The sequence below is a fragment of the Bos grunniens genome, chromosome 9 (assembly GCF_055505025.1).
Source record: "Bos grunniens cultivar Pamir isolate PY7600 chromosome 9, Bosgru_T2T1.0, whole genome shotgun sequence".
In the NCBI taxonomy this organism is placed as follows: domain Eukaryota; kingdom Metazoa; phylum Chordata; class Mammalia; order Artiodactyla; family Bovidae; genus Bos; species Bos grunniens.
The window spans coordinates 82,735,275-82,759,531 of record NC_141173.1 but is presented as its reverse complement, the minus strand read 5'-3'; the positions used below and the strand labels follow the sequence as shown (position 1 = coordinate 82,759,531).

General features: G+C 39.9%; 1 protein-coding gene across 16 annotated transcripts in view; it reads right to left on the bottom strand.

The window, feature by feature from the left end:
* UTRN (utrophin) overlaps nt 1-24,257 on the bottom strand; it is a 556,162-nt gene that overhangs the window by 415,949 nt on the left and 115,956 nt on the right. For 10 of the 16 annotated variants that reach the window (XM_086318195.1, XM_086318196.1, XM_086318194.1 and 7 more), the window contains 6 exons: nt 10,843-10,935; nt 9,531-9,608; nt 9,095-9,187; nt 6,849-7,021; nt 4,403-4,518; nt 3,524-3,690 (listed from right to left, as the gene is read on the bottom strand). In XM_086318195.1, coding sequence (XP_086174321.1) covers nt 3,524-3,690; nt 4,403-4,518; nt 6,849-7,021; nt 9,095-9,187; nt 9,531-9,608; nt 10,843-10,935 — 720 coding nt within the window. The remainder of the gene's footprint in view (nt 1-3,523; nt 3,691-4,402; nt 4,519-6,848; nt 7,022-9,094; nt 9,188-9,530; nt 9,609-10,842; nt 10,936-24,257) is intronic. The other 6 variants (XM_086318199.1, XM_086318200.1, XM_086318197.1 and 3 more) reach the window with 1 other exon arrangement.

Below are 24,257 nucleotides of genomic sequence, written 5' to 3'. Positions count from 1 at the left end.
ACAAAGGCACACTGGATGGAGACCCAAGGTAAACACCACTGTGTCTTAAGGCATCTGTTGGACTCTCAGGAGCTGGGTGAGCAATGCTGTGAACTAGTCAGAAAGCATTTATTCATGCCAGGATGGCAAAGAGTACAAAAGCTGTATCACTCATGGATTCCATACTCAGACATACTCTAATATAGCTGTTATTGTTCAGTCGCTCAGTCCTGTCCAACTTTTTGCAACCCCATGGACTGCAGCACACCAAGCTTCCCTGTCCTTCACTATCTCCCAGAGTATATAGTTGGGAAGAGACAAATAACCCACATGAATCACTTCTAAACAAAAATAAAAAGGCTCTTAACAAAGTTATAAATTCCATGGGTCTAACAAGGGATGTTATTTGAATTCATCAAGGGATAGATCAGGACGTTTCACAGAGGATCTGGAACATGGTGGACCTTGAAAGGGTAGATGTCATTTAAAGAGAGCAATTAGAACCCTTGTTAAATTGCTTTTACTGAATAGCATCTTAGCATTGCATTTCAGACACTAAAAGACAACCATACATATACAGGCTACTGTACTGATGATATTTTTCTGAGGCAGTAGCCCTCTAGTTTACTAGCTGTTTTTTTTTGTTTGTTTGTTTGTTTGTTTTTAAGAGCCTGTGGAATAAGTTATTCCAAGCTCCTTCTAAGCAATGGAGTATTTTCTTATATACTTCAGAATTGTATAACCAAACTAACCACCTATCTCATTCACTAGTTCCCTTCCAGAGCAAAGTTCTTTAAAATTTGCTTATAGCCTGTCTCTACCTTTTCACCTCTCATCCACAACTTTCATGTATCTGAAACATACAAACATGTATAGAAAACAACATAAGAAAAGGTCATGTATTTCACAACTGCTTTTGTTAACACTCCCTTTCATGCTGATCAGGTATTGGTCCCTACCACACACCTGGAAAGTATTTTGCCACTGCTACCAATAACCTTCTCAATGACAAATCCATTCTTCTAGCATCATCTTCAGGATGATCATGTAATGAACACAAAACCAGAACATTTTTTTATAACCAAAGTGCTAGAACAACATACATAAGCCAGAACTGTTTAAAGGAAACCCAGAAGTCTGGTCACCTTCTGTTTCTTAAGCTCCCAGGGCATTCTATACATCTGACCTGTCCCCACCCTCTCGAAGTTCTCCTTTCCCTGCTTTAATAACACCACCTTGGTTCTTCTCCTAGTTCAAAAGCATTTGCCAACATGTAAGTACTGAAGCTCCTCAAAATTAAGTCCAGGCCCTTTTTTAATTCTCTTTATGTACTTGGCCTGCAAGGTTTCATCCATTGCTATTAGATTTCAAGAACCCTCTATTAATATATCCTATTACCTTTATATTTCTCATCCCAAACTCCTATGTCCCACCTTCCTTAACATTTCCACTTCAATTTTTCATAGGCATATCAAACCTTGTCAATATTCAAACCCTTCATTTTTTCCCCCAAACCTCTCCGGGCTTCCCATTTCAGTAAATGGCTCCTCCGTGCACTTAACTCCTCCAGCTAAACACCAGGGGGCCAGACATGGTTCCTCTTTTTCTTTCCCCTCCTACATTTAATATGGATAAGAATTCCTACCTTCAAAATTTATCTCAAACCCATCCAGGTCTTTCCATCTTCACAACTGTCATTTGACTTCAGCACTACAACAGCCTGATCACCAGTGTCTTCAGTTCCCTGTTACTATCCAGACGTCTACCTCCACCATCCACTTCTCACAGAGCAGCCGGAATGATGTTTGCAAAAATGCAATTATATCCTAAGACTTTCCCACTTAAAATCTTTCACTGCTTTCTCAATGCTTTTAAGATACAATTGAAAATTCTTAACATAGTTTGTAAAAATACTGTGACAGCGAGAAACAGAGTGAGTGAGTGTGTGTGTGTAGGGCCGGATTTCAATTAGGTTAATCCGGGAAGTCTTCTCTGAAAAAGTTCCATTGAAACTGGGGAAAGATGGGAAACTTGCCATGCAAACAGTGGGTGGAGGAGCGTTTCATGGAGATCAGCCCACAGGTACAAGAATCTGGGGGAAGGAGAGGAGAAGTCCACCACGACTGGAGTGCACTGGCCTGAGATGAGTTGGGGCAGTGGGCTGGGCCTTGTAAACTACAAGAGGAGATGAGGTCTTTAACAAGTATGAGAGCTGGAACAGACAGTAAACACACCCCAGGATATTTTGAAGGAAGAATCCAAAGGGACCCGGTAAATGACATGCAGGAGCTAAAAACAGTGAATCAGTGAGCCCATAGACGCAACACTGGATAATTAGGAGACAGATGATGCCAAAGAGATAGCAGGAAAAATGAGTTAAATTCTGGACCTAAAACTCTGAAACTGGAAAGCCAGCATGATCCTGGAGATTATTTAGTACCAAACCTCCATATTCTAATGAAGATATCTGAGAACTAGGAAACTTAGTGACCAGCTAAAGGTTATTAAGATAGGCACTAGGATCTATGAGGTGGAAAATGGAAGGCGTTATCTGACTGCAAGTGTCAGAAGGTATTCATTCAAATACAAGAGGAGATTTTTGACTGAGATATCAATTTCAAGAGAAACTCAGGAATTATTTACTGATCACCTAATGCTCTAAGCACATACCTGTAGAAAGAGAAAGAGAGGAAGGCGGGCTATTAGCATTCATTGAAAAGTAAAAGATAGCAAGATACGTCAAAGAGTAGATGATTACAACTTGACCACATCATATTTCTTCCATTAACTTAATTCAACTTCTAAGGCATTAATGAAAGCATGCAAATGAAGAGTTTAATATCAATATACTGCTCTTTTTTATTAGTCAGTTATACATATACATGTATCTGGGCTTCCCTGGTAGCTCAGACAGTAAAAGAAGCCACCTGCAATGCAGGAAATCTGGGTTTAATCCCTAGGTTGGGAAGACGCCCTGGAGAAGGGAATGGTAACCCACTCCAGTATTCTTGCCTGGAGAATCTGTGGACAGAGGAGCCTGGTGGGCTCCAGTCTATGGTGTCATAAACAGTCAGACACGTCTGAGCGACTAACACATACTCTCACATATACACACACACACGTATCTATAGTCTTTCTAAAATTCTTTTCCCAGTTAGATTGTTAGTGAATATTGAGCAGAGTTCCCTGTGCTAGACAGTAGGTTATCCATTTTAAATACAGCAGTGTGTACATATCGATCCCAAACTCCCTAATACACTTGCTCTTAATCAAACAGCATGTTATGCAAAAGCATGACTATCCTAGGCCCTAACTCCAGCCTTGCTATATGAAACATACTTTTTCCCTTTTAAAAAGTAAAATCAGTAAAGTTGTGGTTTTCCATTACATGCGCATGATGGTGTCAGCACGCTAACTGACAAACTGAAGCTTTGATGCTGAGAAGTCAAGATTTCTCAGGCAAGCGAAAAATCCTCAGAATTATCTTACCTATTACCTTACAAAAAACAAATATGGCAAGTCAAATATATTAGTAAAAATTTACCTGTACCTGTATGTTAATTTCTCCTTCTTCACATTCTTTCTTATATTTCCTTGGAAGTGTTTCTACCTCACGGATGGCATCTATAGTGACTTGCTGAGGTAGCACTTCAAACAAAGACGTTAAATACATAATTATGGATTTCTTGTCAGGAAGCTGAACAGCAACATCTAATAGTGAAAGAAAATAAGAACCAGCTTAAATTAGATGTCCAAAGTATGTGAATTGCTCAATATTAGATATAAAATAACTGTCCTTAGTGCCCATAAACAATACTAGTATACTATCTTTGCAATACCACAGCTTGGTAACTTTCATATAATATATGAGACACAGGTAAAGATGATTACCTATGGATTTTTGTGCAATATCCCATTTCTTAAAAATCTTCCCTAAAAGTTTCCCCCACAAGGCTAAAAGATAAGCTACCATTTAAGGTAATGTCACAGATTTTCATTCATATTATGAAAATAAGTCTAGACTTCAGTCTTGCAACATTCATAAGTAATGTTTTCACATCGTATATAAGAAGCTCGTTTCATACAAAAAACACATTTTAATTAAATGAACCAAACACTAAATTGCTTGTCTAATAATTTTGTTTTCCTAAAACATTAAATCTTATGCTGATATTTATTAACTATTCTCCAGTGATGTAATTAAATTTCCTCCTGAAGGATCCTAGAAATTGTTAAGCACAGTATTATGTCTATAATAAAAAGTCTTGTACCATATTTCAAAAGAAAAAACACTTCCTTAACTCTCACAATTCTTTCTACAAAGAGAGAACAACAAAAACAAACAAACAAACAAAAATACTGCATTTCAAATATTCAAAATTATAAAGCAAAACCAAGATTGAAATTAAACACTGAATAATACCTTCAGGATCTAATAGCTTTTCAATTCCCAAATAAGTTTGAGCCTTGCTGAAGGCATGTTCAAGTCTCTCAGTTGGGGACATTTTGACAACTCTATCCCAGCTGAAGAGATCAGGTCTGAAATTAGCATGCAAATAAAATTTAGTGATGATAAAATATGTGGGGAAAAAGTTGTTACTGTTATAATCATATACATTTCAGTTTTTTGCTTTTTTATTTGTGAATATAAATTTAAAAGTTTATCTTTTATATCCCAAAAGCTTGTCAAATATATAATACTTTATAAAATATAAATATGAAAATGACAGGTAAAACATTCTAAGATTTTTGTATTGGTTAAATATGCTGTTAAAATTCTGGAGTAGCCACTGAATGACTAGAAATGATATATTTCCCAAATGGTGAAAGAAAGAAAAAAAAACAGGAGGAAGAACCTACAAGAAGACATGAAGAAAAAGTAAGAAAAATGAGCTCAAAATAAATTTAAGAAGGAACTTCTGTAAATACATCAGTTATCACAATAATGTTAATGGACTAAAATCTCTGATTAAAAGACCAAGATTAGCAGAACAGAAAATCCAGCTCTAATCACTTCACAGGATTTTTCTAACACAAAAATCCCTAATAGGATTTCCATCCACCCCACTCCATAGAGCTATTGTTTAGTATTTCATTTCTATCACGATTTTCTTTTAATCCCACAAACTGGACATTATTGTCACCCTGACTGCTTAAAAGCTGATCATTTTCTTTGCGCTCTATCTGCTCTTGCACCTTGGACCAACCTACCTTTCTGAGATTTGCCTCCCTCACCCCCAACCCCAGTTCCCTCTCTGACTCCATCTCCTGTTACACCCCTTACTCACACCCCTGCACCCAGGGACCTCCCACATGCCAGGTAATTCCTCTCATCTTGCCTGATAGATTTTTCTTCAGCAGTATTTACCACTTCAATATGCTACACAACTTACATTTCCATTTTTTAAAATTGCCTGCTTCCCTCTATTTGAACATTAATTCCAAGAAGGAGAACTGGGATTTTTGCTTGCTTTTATCTCTGTTCTACGTCCTATGCCCAGCACACAGAGGACACCGCATACATTTTTGTTCAGTCAAGCAATAGATAGAAAAATGTTTTAGCTACAATTCAAGTTTTCTGACAGCATCTCTTAACCAACTAGAAACAGAGGACAACCTCCTTAAACTGATAAAGGAGATGAAGAAGACTGGGGTTTTTTTTTCATCAGATAAAAGGTATATGAAAAAAAAAATACAGCAAATAACAGCGTTATGGTAAAACATTAAAGAACAAGACATTCTGCCTCAGTACTACCAATTTAGATCAATATTGTATTGAAGGACAAGGCACAAATGAAGGGAAAGAGAAGAGGAGGGAAAGAAAGAGGAAGGGAGGGAAGGAGAGAAAAATGATTATAATTCATGAAAAAAACCTATAGTAACAAAATAAAACCTACAATAACAAATTCAAAATTTATCAGAATTTAACAATCTTCTAGATATAAGCCATAGAAAAGTCAACTGCATTTTTATATATCAGTAAAGAACATACAGGAAATAAAACTTGAGACAATAAATAATTTATAAGAGGGATAAAACACATAACAAATTTTGCCTTTCACAATTAAATTCTTGCTGCGTCTGGAATTTATTTGGGATATGGTGATGCAGGGATCCAATTCATGCGTTTCCACTTATTCCATACCATCTATTAATTTGCAGCATTGACTCAGTTGTAGATCAGAATGGAGCTATTTCTGAGCTATTTATTCCCTTAGGTTGAACTACACGAAACTGCCATTCTTACGTATCAAAACAGTCAAATATTGGCAATTTCTTATGCTTCAGCTTTTTATTACATTGTATTTTATTTGTAGTGCTATATAGTCTCAATTAATATAGCTTCATAACTAGTCTTGCTTTCTGTTTGGAAACTACTTTAGCCTGTCTCTTCTTCAAGAGTGAAGTGGCTCCTTTTGATCCCTTGGTCTTTTATTATAGAATCAGACTATGATAACAAGTTTCATGAAAAAAAAATCATTTATCTATTTTTAATTGGGGTTACACTAAATTTATAGAGTTTTTTCTTTTAGCAGAAGGCTGAAAAGTATTACAATTCTTTGTGTATATTATTGGTGTAGTGCGGAATGAGTGGGCTTGAACTATGTGAATTATTTTACATTTTTTTACTTACAAATACATACAAGAAATCATGGATTTTGTGCACTGTGGCATTTAAGTCCTATGGAAATAAAACATGATGGGTGTTTTTTTTTCCTATGATATTTCTTTTTTTTATGTTTTCAGAGAGCATGTACAGAGGAGAGAGTGGTCATGGGAAGGGACCTTAGGAGGGATTAAGCAGGGAGAGACAGAAAGGATGTACAAATTTGTACAAATCTGCACAGCTAAGAAGAGTCACATCTCACTTATGTCGGTGGAGCACAGCATTAAAGGCAAGCCCATCTGTCCAGCTGGTGGTGAAGTTGAGGACGTTGACCTGACTGTATGGCCTTGTGGACTGGCGCACCCAGCTCAGCAGGATCTTTTCACTGTTCGTCTGCTGCAGGTCTGACATGATATCCTTCATGACATCTTTCACCTGTTCAAATGAAACAATGCCTGCCGATAACTTCAAGTGGTAACTAGAATCAAGTCCCTGAATGCTGCCGCTGCTGCTGCTAAGTCGCTTCAGTCATGTCCGACTCTGTGTGACCCCACAGATGGCAGCCTACCAGGCTCCGCCGTCCCAGGCATTCTCCAGGCAAGAACACTGGAGTGGTTTGCCACTGCCTTCTCCAATGCATAAAAGTGAAAAGTGAAGTCGCTAAGTCATGTCTGACTCTTCGAGACCCCATGGATTGCAGCCTACCAGGCTCCTCCATCCATGGGATTTTCCAGGCAAGAGTACTGGAGTGGGGTGCCATTGCCTCCTCCCCCATCAGTGTGCACAGATATATAAATGAATAGATAAACAGATACAGAGAAACAAGAGACGAGGGAAAGCTCTTCCTCACAAGTGGAAAGATAATTAACAAATGTAGAAGAAATGATGAAATTAGAAAATCACTTTGCCAAGCACCATAACAATAACTGATGGCTCAGTGGTAAAGAATTCGCTTGCCAATACAGGAGACATTGGTTTAGTCTTTGGGTCAGAAGGATCCCCTAGAGAAGGAAATGGCAACCCACTCCAGTATTCTTGCCTTGGAAATCCTATAGACAGAGGATCCTGGCAGGCTACGGTCCATGGGGTCACAAAAGAGTTGGACATGACTTAGCGACTAAACAACAACAACAAGAACTACGAATGGATCTTAAAAATAATGGACAAAAGTTTGATAAGCAGCTGAATATTTACAAAGCCTCAAAATAGATCTCCACAAGATACTTTTCAATAACAAAGGGCAGTCACCGTACAGTGGAGACACTGGCAGAGTTCACCTTACCCAAATGATGAGCTAATACAGCCGGAAAAAAAAATACCAGACAGCACTTGCTTTGTGATATGGTATATTAAACTCAGCATCATTTTTGTGGTGTTTATCCCACAAATGAATAACCTTAAGTCTAATCACGAGGAAATATCAGTCAAACCCACATGGAAGAACATTCTACAAAATAACTATTCAGTATGCTTCAAAAACGTCAATATCATGAAGTGCAAAGAAATACTCAAAAATTATGCCAGATTAAAGATGACTAAAAAGACAAGGAAAAAGAATGTAATTCATAATCCTGTATTGTTTTCTCTAAACGATATTATTGGGTCAATTGACAAAATCGCCATCAGATTTCTAAATCACATAATTATTTTGTTTCAATATTATCTTCCTGATTTTACTAATTATATACTATTTGTTAGGGTATAGTATAATAACTGTATAATGATTAATATTAGCATTATAAATATTATAATGTATGAATATATTTATAACAATATATATTATGTACTCAACATTTTATATTAATATATTATAGTTATATAAGAGAACTTCTTGTTTTTAGAAATAATTTGCTTTTACAAAATACACACTTAACTATTTCGTGAAAGAGGGAAAGAGAGAGAGAAAACACAAAAATACAAATAGCTGTTAACATTTGGAAAATCTGAGTGAAAAGTATCCAGGAATTCTTTGAGTTATTTTTGCAATGTTTCTATAAGCCTGGTACTTTTCAAATTTAATATTTAAAAAATAGATACTTTTTCTCTATGCCAGGAAAATAGAGCAGTTTGTCAGGCTTTTTATTCAAAATAAGTTGAATTATATCCTTTCTCCAAATTCGTATGTTGAAATCCCAACCCCCAGCACCTCACAATAGGGATGTATTTAGAAACAGAATCTGTAAAGAAGTTGTTAAGGTAAAATGAGATCACGTGGGTTAGCCCTAATCCAGTATGACTGGTATCTTGGAATAAGCAAAGGAGATTAGGACACAGACATACACAGACCACATGAGAAGACAAGAAGAAGGGAGCCACCTACCAATAAAGGAGAAGAAACCAACCTTGCTGACACCTGGATCTCCGATTTCTAGCCTCCAAAATTGTGAAAAAACAAATTTCTATTGTTGAAGCCACCCAGTCTGTGGTACCCTGTGGCAGCTCTAAGAAACTAATACACATATGATCCATTTCCAATTCCTATTAAAAAGTAATTGAAAATTTCCCCACCTGCCAGTGCAAAATGATGCTCCAAAGTAATCCTAAAGTCAGTTTGTGGTTTCCATCTACAATGTCCGTTCCTCCTATATTCACTAAATCCACCTAGTAAAATGAAAAAATAACTTTTAAGACAATTTTTCTACAGAAACCCATATTTTTGTTTTAGCACATTTGGACAACAATATAAGTAAACGATAAGAAAAATTTCACTTTAGAGAGTCAGGTAAACCTAAGTCACAAAAATGTATTACTTAAACAATAGATCAATAAAGCAATCACAAAAAAGCACAACTATTCCTTCACTCATAGAAAAGGTTCAATACTTCTCATATGAGAAATGTTTCTAAAAAATCGGTTGACACCGCTGCCCAGAGCAGGTGGCTGGTTTCGTAATAAATCATCCCAATGGCATCAAAGGACCCCCAAAGTCCCATGACAAACTTACATTATTCTGATGTAAAACCTGCAGCACTCTGTTGACATTATTTAAAGCGTGCACCCTCGTGGAGCCACGTTCTTTCGGCTGGAAAGCAAAACACAAAAGCAAATGAGACAGAATCCCTCCATGTTGCTGTCAATCACTGACACTGAGAGGCACGTGAAACAGCAGCTCAGCCTACAGGTCCTCTCTGTGCTAGGAGCCCACGCTGGGTTCTCAGGCCACCGTGGAGGCCAGCATTGACGGACTGCAAATCCTCCCACGAATAGCATCCTAAGATAGTAGTTCCTTAGCATGCCTGAACACTGGAATTCCCCAGGGATCTTCCCAAAACACCAATGCTGTGTCCAATCCCACTCCCTATGATTGTGTTTTAATGAGTCTTTAGTATAGTCTGGTTTGGGAATTTGTACAAGATTTCCCTGGTGATTCTAAGGTACAAACAAGCTTGAGAATCAATGCTCCACCAGGGAAAAAGCATATTCTGTCTCAATTGGGCTGGAGGCACAAAGATTTAGAAGTTATGTCCCCTCCACCTGCACTAGTGTAGACAGAGCAGAGAGGATTCAGAGGTGCTATATAGGATCCAGACAGCATTACGAGGGCCCGCGGGGAAGACTGGAATTGCCACCTGGGAGAGGTGACCTGGGACGCTTCTTTCTGCCTCACTGGCCAGGGAACCTTATCTAAGAAAGGGATCGGTTTCTCCAGTAGATGCCTACCCACCATCTGGTGCAAAAGGTAGAGTGTAACAACCCACACTCTAGCAAGAAAGAAATTCATCTTCAAAAGTGCATCTCTCTATACCTTTTATAGTAATTCTACCTCTAGTGTCAAAGTTTGTACCCATAAAATGCATCCTTTTCATTGGCAAAGTTACTTCTGTGTGAGAATTAGGTACCATGCACCTAAAGTAATAGAGTCGGATTTGATGATGAAACAAACATGAAGATAATACTGAAAATCTGAATAAAAATAGACGTCATCAGTTTTGATAACCTTTTTTAAACCATTTGTTAAATAACATTAAACATATTTGTCTCTACTTTCCACTATTCAGAATATCATACCTTCTTTACATATCCATCCTTCTTTGTAATTCTCTACTGCCTGAGAGCAATAAAAATAAAAAGTAATTTTTTGGATAAAAATAGAATCCTCAATAAAGCCTAAATATAGTTCCACCAAAAAATTCATTAAAACCTTTTTTTTATGTTCCTATATCAGCCTTTACATTGTAAGGACCCCCAGAGGGTCTTCAAGTATCAGCAATAAGAGATACTCCATTAGACTGGTTCTTGAAGATAACATCTCTCACCAGTGAGGTTCCAGTGAGGCCTTCTAGAAGATCCAATAGCTTCCTTCCATCCTTGAGGTCTGTGAACATATCACTGATGGGTGGTTTTCCACTCTATAAAAGAAAAATACAACATCAGCAGCAGAAATTTCACACATAAATTGCAATTTTTTTTCTCTAGTTACAAGTCTGGGTGATCGGCAGACAATACAAATTTGCCTTGTATGGAAAAAAGTACAAAGAACTTTGAATTCTATAAAAAAGGTTATAAGCTGAAAGATGGAAACTGCATTATTTCTTAGAAAAGGAGTAAATAAAACTGGTTAATGTCAATATGCTTTGACTATGGTAAATATGGTTGACCATTGAACAACACAGTTTAATCTTACAGGTCCATTTACAGGTGGATTTTCCTTTTTTTAGTAGTAAATACTACAATTTGGCAATAAGGAGTTCATGATCTGAGCCACAGTCAGCTCCTGGTCTTGTTTTTGCTGACTGTATAGAGCTTCTTCATCTTTGGCTGCAAAGAATGCAATCAATCTGATTTCGGTGTTGACCATCTGGTGATGTCTATGTGTAGAGTCTTCTCTTGTGTTGTTGGAAGAGGGTGTTTGCTATGACCAGTGCATTCTCTTGACAAAACTCTATAAGCCTTTGCCCTGTGTCATTCCGTATTCCAAGGCCAAATTTGCCTGTTACTCCAGGTGTTTCTTGGAGAAGGCAATGGCAGCCCACTCCAGTACTCCTGCCTGGAAAATCCCATGGACCGAGGAGCCCGGTAGGCTGCAGTCCATTGGGTTGCTAAGAGTCGGACACGACTGAGCGACTTCACTTTTACTTTTCACTTTCATGCATTGGAGAAGGAAATGGCAACCCACTCCAGTGTTCTTGCCTGGAGAATCCCAGGGACAGCGGAGCCTGGTGGGCTGCCGTCTATGGGGTTGCACAGAGTCGGACACGACTGAAGTGACTTAGCAGCCAGGTGTTTCTTGACTTCCTACTTTTGCATTCCAGTCCCATATAATGAAAAGGACATCTTTTTTGGGTGTTAGTTCTAAAAGGTCTTGTATGTCTTCATAGAACCATTCAACTTCAGCTTCTTCAGGATTACTGGTTGAGACATAGGCTTGGATTACCATGATATTGAATGGTTTGCCTTGGAAACAAACAGAGATCATTCTGTCATTTTTGAGATTACACCCAAGTACTGCATTTTGGACTCTTTTGTTGACCACGATGGCTACTCCATTTCTTCTAAGGGATTCCTACCCACAGTAGTAGATATAATGGTCCCATCACTTCATGGGAAATAGATGGGGAAACAGTGGAAATGGTGTCAGACTTTATTTTGGGGGGCTCCAAAATCACTGCAGATGGTGACTGCAGCCATGAAATTAAAAGACGCTTACTCCTTGGAAGGAAAGTTATGACCAACCTAGATAGCATATTCAAAAGCAGAGACATTACTTTGCCAACAAAGGTCCGTGTAGTCGAGGCTATGGTTTTTCCAGTGGTCATGTATGGATGTGAGAGTTGGACTGTGAAGAAAGCTGAGCACCAAAGAATTGATGCTTTTGAACTGTGGTGCTGGAGAAGACTCTTGAGAGTCCCTTGGACTGCAAGGAGATTCAACCAGTCCATCCTAAAGGAAACCAGTCCTGGGTATTCACTGAAAGGACTGATGCTGAGGCTGAAACTCCAACACTTTGGCCACCTCATGTGAAGAGTTGACTCATTGGAAAAGACCCTGATGCTGGGAGGGATTGGAGGATTGGGGGCATGAGGAGAGGGGGACGACAGAGGATGAGATGGCTGGATGGCATCACCGACTCAATGGACATGAGTTTGGGTGAACTCCGGGAGTTGGCAATGGACAGGGAGGCCTGGCATGCTGCGATTCATGAGGTCGCAAAGAGTCGGACATGACTGAGCGACTGAACTGAACTGAAATACTACAATATTATATGATCCGTGGTTGGTTGAATTCACTGATATGGAACTGGGACAGGAGAGAGCTAATTAAATTATTTGTGGGCTTTCAATTCTGCAGCATCAGCACCTATAATACCCCATGCTGTTCAAGAGTCCAATGTATTCCTGAGAAGGAAGAGGTGTTAAAAATATAAATGAGCATAGAGCACCTGGGTACAGAGACCAAAGAAGGCAGCGTATTCTTATTCCAGCTCCACGCTTTACATTCACAGCATGACCGTGGCTTTCGCTATTTCCATTAATGGAAGCAGGTCATGTCGTCATCAGTTTCAGCTCTCCAGTTTCATCTCTGGTGCTTGGTCTGTGCTTGGTCTGTATTTCTAGCTACTAACTTCTGAATGATTAGGATATTTTTGGCTCTGTGTCTAAACTCAGTATGAGTCCTGTATTTTAAATGACAAAACTTACATAATTTCTAAACTCTTTGTTTCTGATGTTGTTAGTTGCTCAGTTGTGTTCAACTCTGCAACCCCATGGACTGTAGCCTACTAGGCTCCTCTGTGCATGGGATTTTCCAGGCAAGAATACTGGAGTGGGTTGCCATTTCCCACTCTTGGGGATCTTCCCAACTGAGGGATCAAAGCTGGGTCTCCTGAACTGAAGGCAGATTCTTTACCATTGAGCCACCAGAGAAGCATGAAGTTCCCCTGATGAATATATTCTATTGTCTAATGCCAGAAAATCCAAATTCATTCACAGATAGACCTTGTCTCTGTGTGACATCATAGTTGTATGCAACAGGACAATTACTCATGGAAAATGTCAATATGACCATTAACTAAGTAGTGAACCTAAATCACCAACTTAACTGTCTTCTAAATCACAGGTTATTATAAAAATCAAAAAATTAATATTAGGTGAAAAAGTTATAAAGCACAATATAATAAGTGTTTCATAATTATGTTGAATCAAATTATTCTCTTCCAACATGAAATCTCCAGAGATTAAGTCTTAGTTCTTATCAGTAATAAAGATATTTTATAATGATTAATTATTGTATCTTCATTATTCTTTACTTTAAAAAACATGAAATCATATGAAACAGAATTATAGTGAGCTTGACATGGATAAGCAGGAAGGAAACCATTCTGAAGTTTCCTAAAACTTTGCATTTTCCCTTTTTTTCCTCTCCTCTTGATTTGTTACAATTTTGATTCTATATAACATATACTCAACCAATGGTTTTTATCAGGTGGCTTTTCCATAGTTCACATATTCTAAATGAAGGGAAGTATGGTAAAGTCTTCACCGAAGACTTCAGAGAAGTCTTCACAGAAGTCTTCACAAAATCAGTAAAGAATAAACTATCATTTATTTATATCTGAAACAAGGCTGCTTTTTTATTTCCAGCTACCATTGCGTTAGCAGCAATGATGTCAGAAACATATGGATGATCTCCATCTATCACATAATAAACAGATTTGCGTGATGCAGGAGACCAGATCCAGAGGCAATGCCTTGAGGCAGAGCAGGAAAGATTCCTGCACATTAAAGACTTCTTGGGACGGTTCCATGTTTCCAATGCAGAGGTATGGGTTAGCTCCCGGGCAAAGAAACCAGGATCCCACATGCCTCAAGGTGTGGCCAAAAATTTAAAAAAATTTTTAAAAAATTTTAAAGACTCCTTACCTGCTGTCAATAAAAGCAAAGAGCAGAAATGGCCCCAATCATCTGCTACCCCTACCTTCCTCCTCTCAAAACCCATCCAAGTACACTTGAGCAAAGTAGCCACCAAATACCCAGACTCCCTTTCAGGAAGAGGTGAACAACTTTGGTCTTAGAGCAAAGAGACAAGAAATCAGGTAAAATTCATGGAAAAAACAAATAGGGATATCCCAGCACAGAAAGGATCTTAAGAATACGGAGGACATAGGCAGCTAAATAATGTCTGGGCAGCATTTGTGATTGTTGCTGTTTAGTCGATAAGTCATGTCAGACTCTTTGCAACCCCATGGACTGTAGCCCACCAGGCTCCTCTGTCCATAGGATTTCCCGGGCAAGAATACTGAAGTGGGTTGCCATTTCCTTCTCCAGGGGATTTTCCCAACCCAGGGATCGAATGTACATCTCCTATATTAATAGGTAGATTCTTTACCACTGAGCCACCAGTAAAGCCCCTGGGTGGCATTTATCCATTCTCAAATCCACTACATTACCCATTTTCCAAAAAAGAAATAAAGTAACACAGACCAGCATAGAATAAAATATAGTACATATATTAGTCAAGGACTTCCCTGGTAATCCAGGGGTTAAGAATCCACCTTCCAATGCAGGATTCCATGTTCATTCTAACTTGCTGCTCAATCTCTGGTCAGCAAACTAAGATCCCACATGCCACAGAGCAACTAAGCCCTCGCACTGCAACTAGAGAAAGTCCACAGGCCACAGTGAAGAGCCTGTGCGCCGCAACAAACAGCCAGTGCAGCCCAAAAACAGAATAAACACATAAATTGAAAAATACATAAATAAAAGTATTAGTCCATATTACAAACAATTATGAATGCCCATTCAGAACCTAATTGTAGACCAGCCTCTTACCAGCCATGTAACTTTGGAAAAGTGGCCTTTCTACATCTACTGACTCATCTGATGATGACAGAGATTCAATTAATGTTTGGAATTATCATTCATATCAGAAGCATAACCTTCATGCTTTCTACTGTCATAAAAGTGCCATAAAATGTCAACAACAGCTGAAAGAAAGGGTAAAACAAATAAGCACTTCATCTCAGGCAGGCATGTAAAAGCAAACTCGGAACTTGGGTATACGTTAGTTATATCTCACTTCACAGAGAAAGATCTTCCAAGTCCCAAATTCACCAATTCAACGACCCGTATGGATACATCCCTTTCAAAGACAATGAACATGATTCTACAAGAGCACACCCGCACTTTACGTATGCACCATGAGACAAGCATAACAGCAGCAAACGCAGTAGATTCTTCCTTAAGCTCCAGTGCTGCTCAGTGGTTAAAGCAGGAGGCATTCATCAAGAGGCAGTGTTCATTTTCCTGCATCAGACACCCTTTTTCTCTCTCTCGTCCAGCTCATTCATTTGTTCACTGAGCAACAAATCTTCAGAAAAACTCCTTGTGAAGCATTCTCTTGAAACAAAGGCAACTGAGACAGAGTTCTAGAAGTCCTTCTAAAAGTTAATCACTCATACAAGGTAAATCAATGCCTTTATATTTTTAAAAAACCAAAACAAATCCAACAGTAACAACTCAACTGCTTTATTCATTTTCCAAATTTCAGGAAAATACTGATGGCAATCCTTATGAAATATGCTTTGTGCTGTGTCCCTATTCTCCTAACTCCCCCACCCCACTCCCAATGATGACATGGTCATTGTGACTTCCACCTGGTACCTTCAGAAGCACCACATACACCTGCAGGAAGGAAAATACAGCCCATGGATCTCCTCAGTGGAGATTTTTCCCCTTAAACTAGGTTTCATTGCAATATAGATCATACTAAGCTCAGGAGACCCTGGTTCAATTCCTGAGTCGGGAAGATCCCCTGGAGAAGGGATAGGCTACCCACTCCAGTATTCTTGGGCTTCCCTTGTGGATCAGCTGGTAAAGAATCACCTGCAATGCAGGAAACCTGGGTTCGATCCCTGGGTTGAAAAGATCCCCTGGAGAAGGGAAAGGCTACCGATTCCTGTATTCTGGTCTGGAGAATTCCATGGACTGTATAGTCCATGGGGTCACAAAGAGTCAAGAGTCCAGCAGGACTGAGGGACTTTCACTTTCATGAAAAGACACTTAACATCCATCAGAGAGAGGCAAATTAAAATCACAATGAGAAACTTACCTCACATCTAAAATAGCTAATTTAAAAAGCAGCCACAACAGAAAATAACAAGATTGGAGAGAAATAACAAGTGCTGGGGAGCAAGTGAAAATACTGGAACCCTGGACTTTGCTGGCAACAGTGTAAGATGACGCAGCCACTGCGGAACACTGCTCCGTCATTCCTCAGGATGTTAAAGTACCAGACAACCCGAAGGCAGGAAGGGACCAGGGCTCCTACAAATTCAAAACTGTGATCCAGAACTTACATGTAAAACACACATTCACACTCCCCACACCCATGGCCAATCACTACAAAATGCTGCATATTCCTGAAAAAACACAATTCAGGAATGTCCCACACACAGATGGAAAGAACCACGACCCCTTTCCACCTACCAACTAGTAGAGTTACACCTGTAGGTATGGTGATTCAGTGCTTTGCGTCTTACAACAGAGGGCAGAAAATGTCTTTTGTAAAGCTTTAAATAGTATTTCATTTAGTCTTTGCTGGCCAGGAGGCCCCTACAGAAACTTCTCAAGCCTGTTGTCATGATGTAAAAGCAGCACAAGCAGTATATACACAGATAAGCCAAACGGAATGGTGACTGTGTTTCAACAAACTTGATCTGTGAACACTGAAATCTGAATTTCATATACTGTCCATGCATCATGAGATCTTTTTTTGATTTTGCTTTCATGCGAAGAGTTGACTCATTGGAAAAGACTCTGATGCTGGGAGGGATTGGGGGCAGGAGGAGAAGGGGACGACAGAGGATGACATGGCTGGATGGCATCACTGACTCGATGGACGTGAGTCTCAGTGAACTCCGGGAGTTGGTGATGGACAGGGAGGCCTGGCGTGCTGCGATTCATGGGGTCGAAAAGAGTAGGACACGACTGAGCGACTGATCTGATCTGAAAAATGTAAAAACCAGTCTTAGCTCATGGGCCATACAAAAACTGACAGTGGAAACATGAAAAGTTTAGACATAATAATAGGATGACTTACTATGTATCGGTTATGTTCTAAGAGATCAATACAGATTTAAATGCAGTCTTTGTTTCTTTAAATAGAACTATAAGGTAAGAAAACTGAGACACAGACGTGACATGGCAGGTGAGAGGCAGAACCAGACAATGATACCACAGGTCTGACTCCAAACCCAGGTTCTCAAAGTCCACACTGAATTGCAAATAAAATTACGAGAGCACGGGGTCCTGACATATAGGGAAGAACAGTTAATCAGAGGTGAGGTGGGAGGAGAAAAGGATGGGGTATATTAATTTAATGACTTCCCAAAGACAGCAAACAAGATATATGCCACAAGTAAATGAACTAAGAATGAAAATTCTGTTCCAAGTTCATGGCTTTAAAGCACCTCTGGTACTTTCAAATCACAGGCTCTAAACATGGGATCCACCCTCAGAAACAGCTGGAAATGTCAGAAGTCATTGCTGAATAAAAATAAAAGTTGATTCAGCCCGACAGTTAAACTCTTATTTAGATTTTTAATTCTCTGCCGAGGCTTATCTGCAGAAGCTTCTCTGACAGACAGAATACAGTTTAATAATTCAATTGGACAAATATTTGGTGAATAACTCCTTTGTGCCTGGCCCTGCAGAAATGCCAAACTCAAGTCACCCTCCCCATTTACAAGTGAGGGTTTCCATAGTTTTTCAATAAACACAAAATAGTACAAATGAATAATCCTGAATTTGAAAGACAAATAAGACTTGAGTAGCATTTAGCATTTTTTGTTGTTTAGTCACTAAGTTGTATCTGAATATTCTGCAATTCCATGGTCTGTACCCCGCCAGGCTCCTCTGTCCCTGGGATTTCCCACGCAAGAATACTGGAGTAGGTTGCCATTTCCTTCTCCAGGGAACCACCCCAACCCAGGAATTGAACCCAAGTCTCTTGTGTCTCCTGCATTGACAGGCAGATTCTTTACCACTGAGCCACCTGGGAAGCCCCCATAGATATGGCATCAGTTCAGTTCAGTCACTCAGTCATGTCCGACTCTTTGCGACCCCATGAATCGCAGCACGCCAGGCCTCCCTGTCCATCACCAACTCCCGGAGTTCACTCAAACTCACGTCCATCGAGTGGGTGATGCCATCCAGCCATCTCATCCTCTGTCATCCCCTTCTCCTCTTGCCCCCAATCCCTCCCAGCATCAGAGTCTTTTCCAATGAGTCGACTCTTCTCATGAGGTGGCCAAAGCACTGGAGTTTCAGCTTCAGCATCGTCCCATACACACACACATATACACACTCTCACACATTCACATATATAGTGTATATGTGCTGTGCTCAGTCGCTCAGTCATGTCTGACTCTTTGCAACCCCATGGACACAGCCCACCAGGCTCTTCTATCCATGGGGTTATTCCAGTCAAGAATACTGGAACGGGGTGCCATTTCCTACTCTAGAGGATCCTCCCAACTCAGGGATCAAACCTGAGTCTCTCGTGTCTCCTGCATCAGCAGGTAGATTCTTTACCACTAGAGCCACCTGGGAAGCCCATATAGTGTACATGCCATCATATTTTTTGCATTCTTCTCAGGTCAGTCTGATGCCCCAATCAATTTTAAAATGATGCTCCAGCATCTGATAACATATTGTAAGTTTTATAGTCTCTCTCTCTCTTTTCTTTTGAGTGATTTTTTTGCAAGGAGTTATTTTAAAAACTCAAAAGAAGTGAATGATTTGCTTTAATACTTCTTTTAATATTTTAAAAAAGAATCCTTAATTTATAATCCCAAATCTCAACACTAATAAAAATGTACCTCTTGTAATTCTTTTTTTCCTTAAAAATCAATAATGTATCCGTGAGCACTATGTACAATGTCATTTTGGTTAATTATGTGTATGTGTAAAAGGATTTTTTTTAAGTATTTTACAACAAAAATGTACTTTTTCTCTTGATGGCAGAATTAAAAGTGGTTTTAAAATGTCTCTTTGGATTTACTCTACCATCTAATTTTTGTAATGTGTACTAACATATAAAATAAATATACACTTTAAAAAGTGAGGTGAAGTGAAAGTCACTCAGCCGTGTCCAACTCTTTGTGACTCCATAGACTACACAGTCCATGGAATTCTCCAGGCCAGAATACTGCAGTGGGTAGCCTTTCCCCTCTCCAGAAGATCTTCCCAACCCAGGGATTGAAATCAGGTCTCCCACATTGCAGGTGGATTCTTTACCAGCTAAGCTACCAGGGAAGCCCAAATCATTTTAAAAATGGTATCAAAGGAGCTTCTCTGGTGGCTTAGATGGGTAAAGCATCTGCCTGCAATGTGGGAGACCCAGGTTCAATTCCAGGGTTTGGAAGATCCCCTGGAGAAAGGAACAGCAACCTACTCCAGTACTCTTGCCTGGAAAATCCCATGGACGGAGGAGCCTGGTAGGCTATAGTCCATGGGGTTGCAAAGAGTCAGACACAACTGAGCGACTTCACTTCATCAAAGGTCCGTCTAGTCAAAGCTATGGTTTTTCCAGTAGTCATATGGATGTGAGAGTTGGACTGTAAAGAAAGCTGAGTGCCAAAGAACTGATGCTTTTGAACTGTGGTGTTGGAGAATCCTCTTGAGAGTCCCATGGACTGCAAGGAGATCCAACCAGTCCATCCTAAAGGAAATCAGTCCTGAATATTTATTAGAAGGACTGATGCTGAAGCTGAAGCTCCAATACTTCAGCCACCTGATGTGAAAAACTGACTCATTGGAAAAAACTCTGATGCTGGGAAAGATTGAAGGCAGGAGGAGAAGAGGGTGACAGAGAATGAGATGGTTGGATGGCATCACTGACTCAATGACATAAGTTGGAGCAAACTTCAGGAGATAGTGAAGAACAGGAAAGCCTGGCATGCCTGAGTCCATGAGATCGCAAAGAGTTGGACACAACTGAGCGACTGAATTGACTGAACTGATCTCTAGTAAAAATTAAGCAAACTGATGAAATTAGGTTCATAATAATTATAAAGCATACAGCTTAATGGGTGAAATGAAGAATGCATAATCTTCAGTGCCTACTTTATGATTCAGTCCCGTGGCGAAAGAGTGAAAGCTGTACTGCTTTCAACTGAAAAGCAAAACAAGAGCAATAAAATGCCAAGGAGGTCAGTAAGCACCTTGACAAAGGAAAACCGGCAAAACACGCCACAGTCACTTGAAGAATGAGTGAGTGCGTGGCTCTCGGCCAGTCTCTTTAAGAATTCGTGGTGGTCTGCACAAGTCCTTATGCGCTGGACAAGATTCCATTTAGAAGCTTGTTTGGAAGAAGGGAGGGCAAGAGGAAAAGGAAGGAGAGAGATTCTGGAGAAGCAGATGGCTCAGGCAATCCAACTCACGTCACAGTAGCTACACAGCAGTGATAATTGCTGTGTTCACAAAGGAGTCAAAGTAATGAAGGTGCATTTGCCTTAGAAATTATAGAATACCCCAGAGGGAGGGTATGGGGAGGGAGGAGGGAGGAGGGTTCAGGATGGGGAACACAGGTATACCTGAGGCGGATTCATTTCAATATTTGGCAAAACTAATACAATATTGTAAAGTTTAAAAATAAAATAAAATTTAAAAAAAAATTATAGAATACCATAAAATACAAGTTAAATCCAATAATATCTTTCAGAAAATCAAAAGTAATACAGAGAGAAGTAAGTCAGAAAGAGAAAAACAAATGCCATATATTAGCACATACATATGGGATCTAGAAAAATGGTACAGATGAAATCATTGTGCAGGGCAGGAATAGAGACACAGACACAGAGAACAAACATGTGGACACAAGCAGGACAAGGGGGACAGGACGAACTGGGAGACTGGGATCGACATACATACACTACCATGAGCAAAATAGACAGCTAGGGAGACGCTGCCGTACAGCACAGGGAGCTCAGCTGGGTGATGACCTAGATGGGTGGGATGCAGGGTGAGGAGGTCCAAAAGGGAGGGGACATAGCCATACATATAGCAGATTCACTTTTTGGCACAGCAGAAACTAACACAACAGTGTACGGCAATTACACTCCAATAAAAATTACTTAATTATTTTAAAAGGTCATACACTATGTAACCAGAAGTGCCTCAGAAGGTAAAGAACCTGCCTTCAATGCAGGAGACCAGGGTTCGATCCCTGTGTCAGGAAGATCCTCTGGAGAAGGCAACGGCTACCCAATCCAGGATTCTTGCCTGGAGAATCCCATGGACAGAGGAGCATGGCGGTCCACAGTTCATGGATAGGACCGTGCAACTAACACTTTTGGTAAAAACAAAAGTAACTGAGAAATACTGAGAAAACTGGGATGATAAGGAACACAATCCTAAAAGAAATCAATCCTGAACATTCACTGGAAGGACTGATGCTGAAGCTGAAGTTCCAATACTTTGGCCACCTGATGTGAGGAGCCGACTCACTGGAAAAGACCCAATGCTGGGAAAGATTGAGGGCAGGAGGAGAAGGGGACAACAGAGGATGAGATGGTTGGATGGCATCACTGACTCAACAGACCTGAGTTTGAGCAAACTCCAGGAGATGGTGAAGGACAGGGAAGCCTGGCATGCTGCAGTCCATGGGGTCACAAAGAGTCAGACATGACTGAGCCACCGAACAACAAAAGGCTCCCACACCCAGCAGCCAGGGGCAAGGCTACTTGCACACTCCATGAACAAATAACCAGGTGAGGTCTGTTGAACCAATAAACAATACAGCTCATTCCATATATGCTCAACTAGCAAATCAGTGGAAATGGCTGCAGAATCCAGTGCCTCAGCAGACAGGCTTCCATGGGAAAGGGCAAGGCATCAGTTAGGGCATTGATAGTGGTAATGTAAAGGTAAAGAAAAGATTTCTTCTGTTTAACAAAGGAGAGGCAGTCACCCTGCCCCTTCCTTCTCCTTAGGGTCTCTCCTTAAAGGCATAACAGGCCTAATTTGGGGGCCAGGAATTTGATAAATCCATCCTCAATTTTCCAGTGCAAAATAACAAAGACTTCAAAATTATCTCAGAAGTCTCTCAGGAGATTGACAGGAGACCAGCACAAGGAGCATCCGTTTGTCTTTCCAGGAGAAACATACTTACTGGTCTTTGTTCTACTTTATTGTATGTTTGTATGAAATTCTGTCCAGATTTCTGGTCTTTTACCAACGGTCTGTGTGCACCTTATCTGACACAAACATTCAATAATAAATCGTGTTTTCTCTGTATTCTATGTTGAATAGAGATCTTGTAGTTGCCAGGATTTTTTTTATTTCCCCAACAAATTATAAAAATAAAAATAGCAGTGTCCGCTCCCCCTACTTCCCACCCAGTCTGACTCCCACCAGGACTGGTCATAGTTGAAGAGTGGCTACCAGTAGCCATTGGAGCCAAAAGCTTCCTAGGGCAAGTACAGTTGAAAACGGTTCCTAGATCTCATAGCCCTCTTTAACAGAAAGAGCTTCTTTTCCCCCCAAAACCACCATCTCTTTAAGAATCCTCTCTTTATAACTCACTGGCCCACAATGTCTTAGGTCTATACATCCATGTGCCAATCAGAGCCCATTTCTGAAGGTGGAGATGGTGGGGTCACATGGCTGAATGCAAAAGCACAAGGTAGGTGGCTCTGCTCTCCTCTCTCTAGGGGAAGGCTGAAAAGCCATTTCCTATCAGCAGATCAATCCCAAAATTGATTATCAATGACAAAGGCTTAGCATATACGACCAAATTTCCAAACTTGTTTACCGATTACAAATACTAAAGTTCAGTTGCTAAGTCATGTCCAATTCTTTGCAGTGCCATGGACTGTAGCACACCAGGCTCTTCTGTCATCCAGTCATCCACCATCTCCCAGAGTTTGCTCAAATTCATGTCCATTGAATCAGTGATGCTTTATTTAACCGTCTCATCCTCTGCTGCCCACTTCTTCTTTGGCCTTCAGTCTTTCCCAGCATTAGGATCTTTTCCTATGAGTCGGTTCTTCGCATCTGGTGGCCAAAGTTCTGGAGCTTCAGCTTCAGCAATTGTCCTTCCAATGAATATTCAGGGTTGGTTTCCTTTCGAATTGGCTGGTTTGATCTCCTTGCCATCCAAGGGACTCTGAAGAGTCTTCTCCAGCACCACAATTCAAAGTTTCAATACTAATAAGCTCAATCAAAATTATTTATTAAATCCTCAATATGTATGAACACAGCATGTTAAATAATGTTTAATATATATATTTTTAACTTAACCACAGTAACTAAGTGAAGGTCATGTTTGCAAGTATGTTTGGAACCAAACCAATCAAACTGCATGAAAACAACAACAACAAAAACCAAATATTTACATAATATAGCTAAAACATGTCAGGAAGCCGTTCAGGAATATGAAATGCACTGTACTGTTTGCTTTATGGGTACTGGTGAATAGACTTAAATTGAAACTCAAGGAACCATGTGAATGTTTGCAGCCCCCTAAAATAATTAGTTGGCCACCGTACACATATTCATGAAAATAAGTCAATAGTAAACTCAGTGTGTAACTCCAACTCAAATCTCTACTACAGATGTTATTTATGGTCAAACAAGGAAGCCTGTACAGTCTCCCTCATAACACTAAGAAGGGGACTAAGCACATACAGGCAGCTTTTGTTGCAGTCTCCTACACATCCTTTCCCACTCCT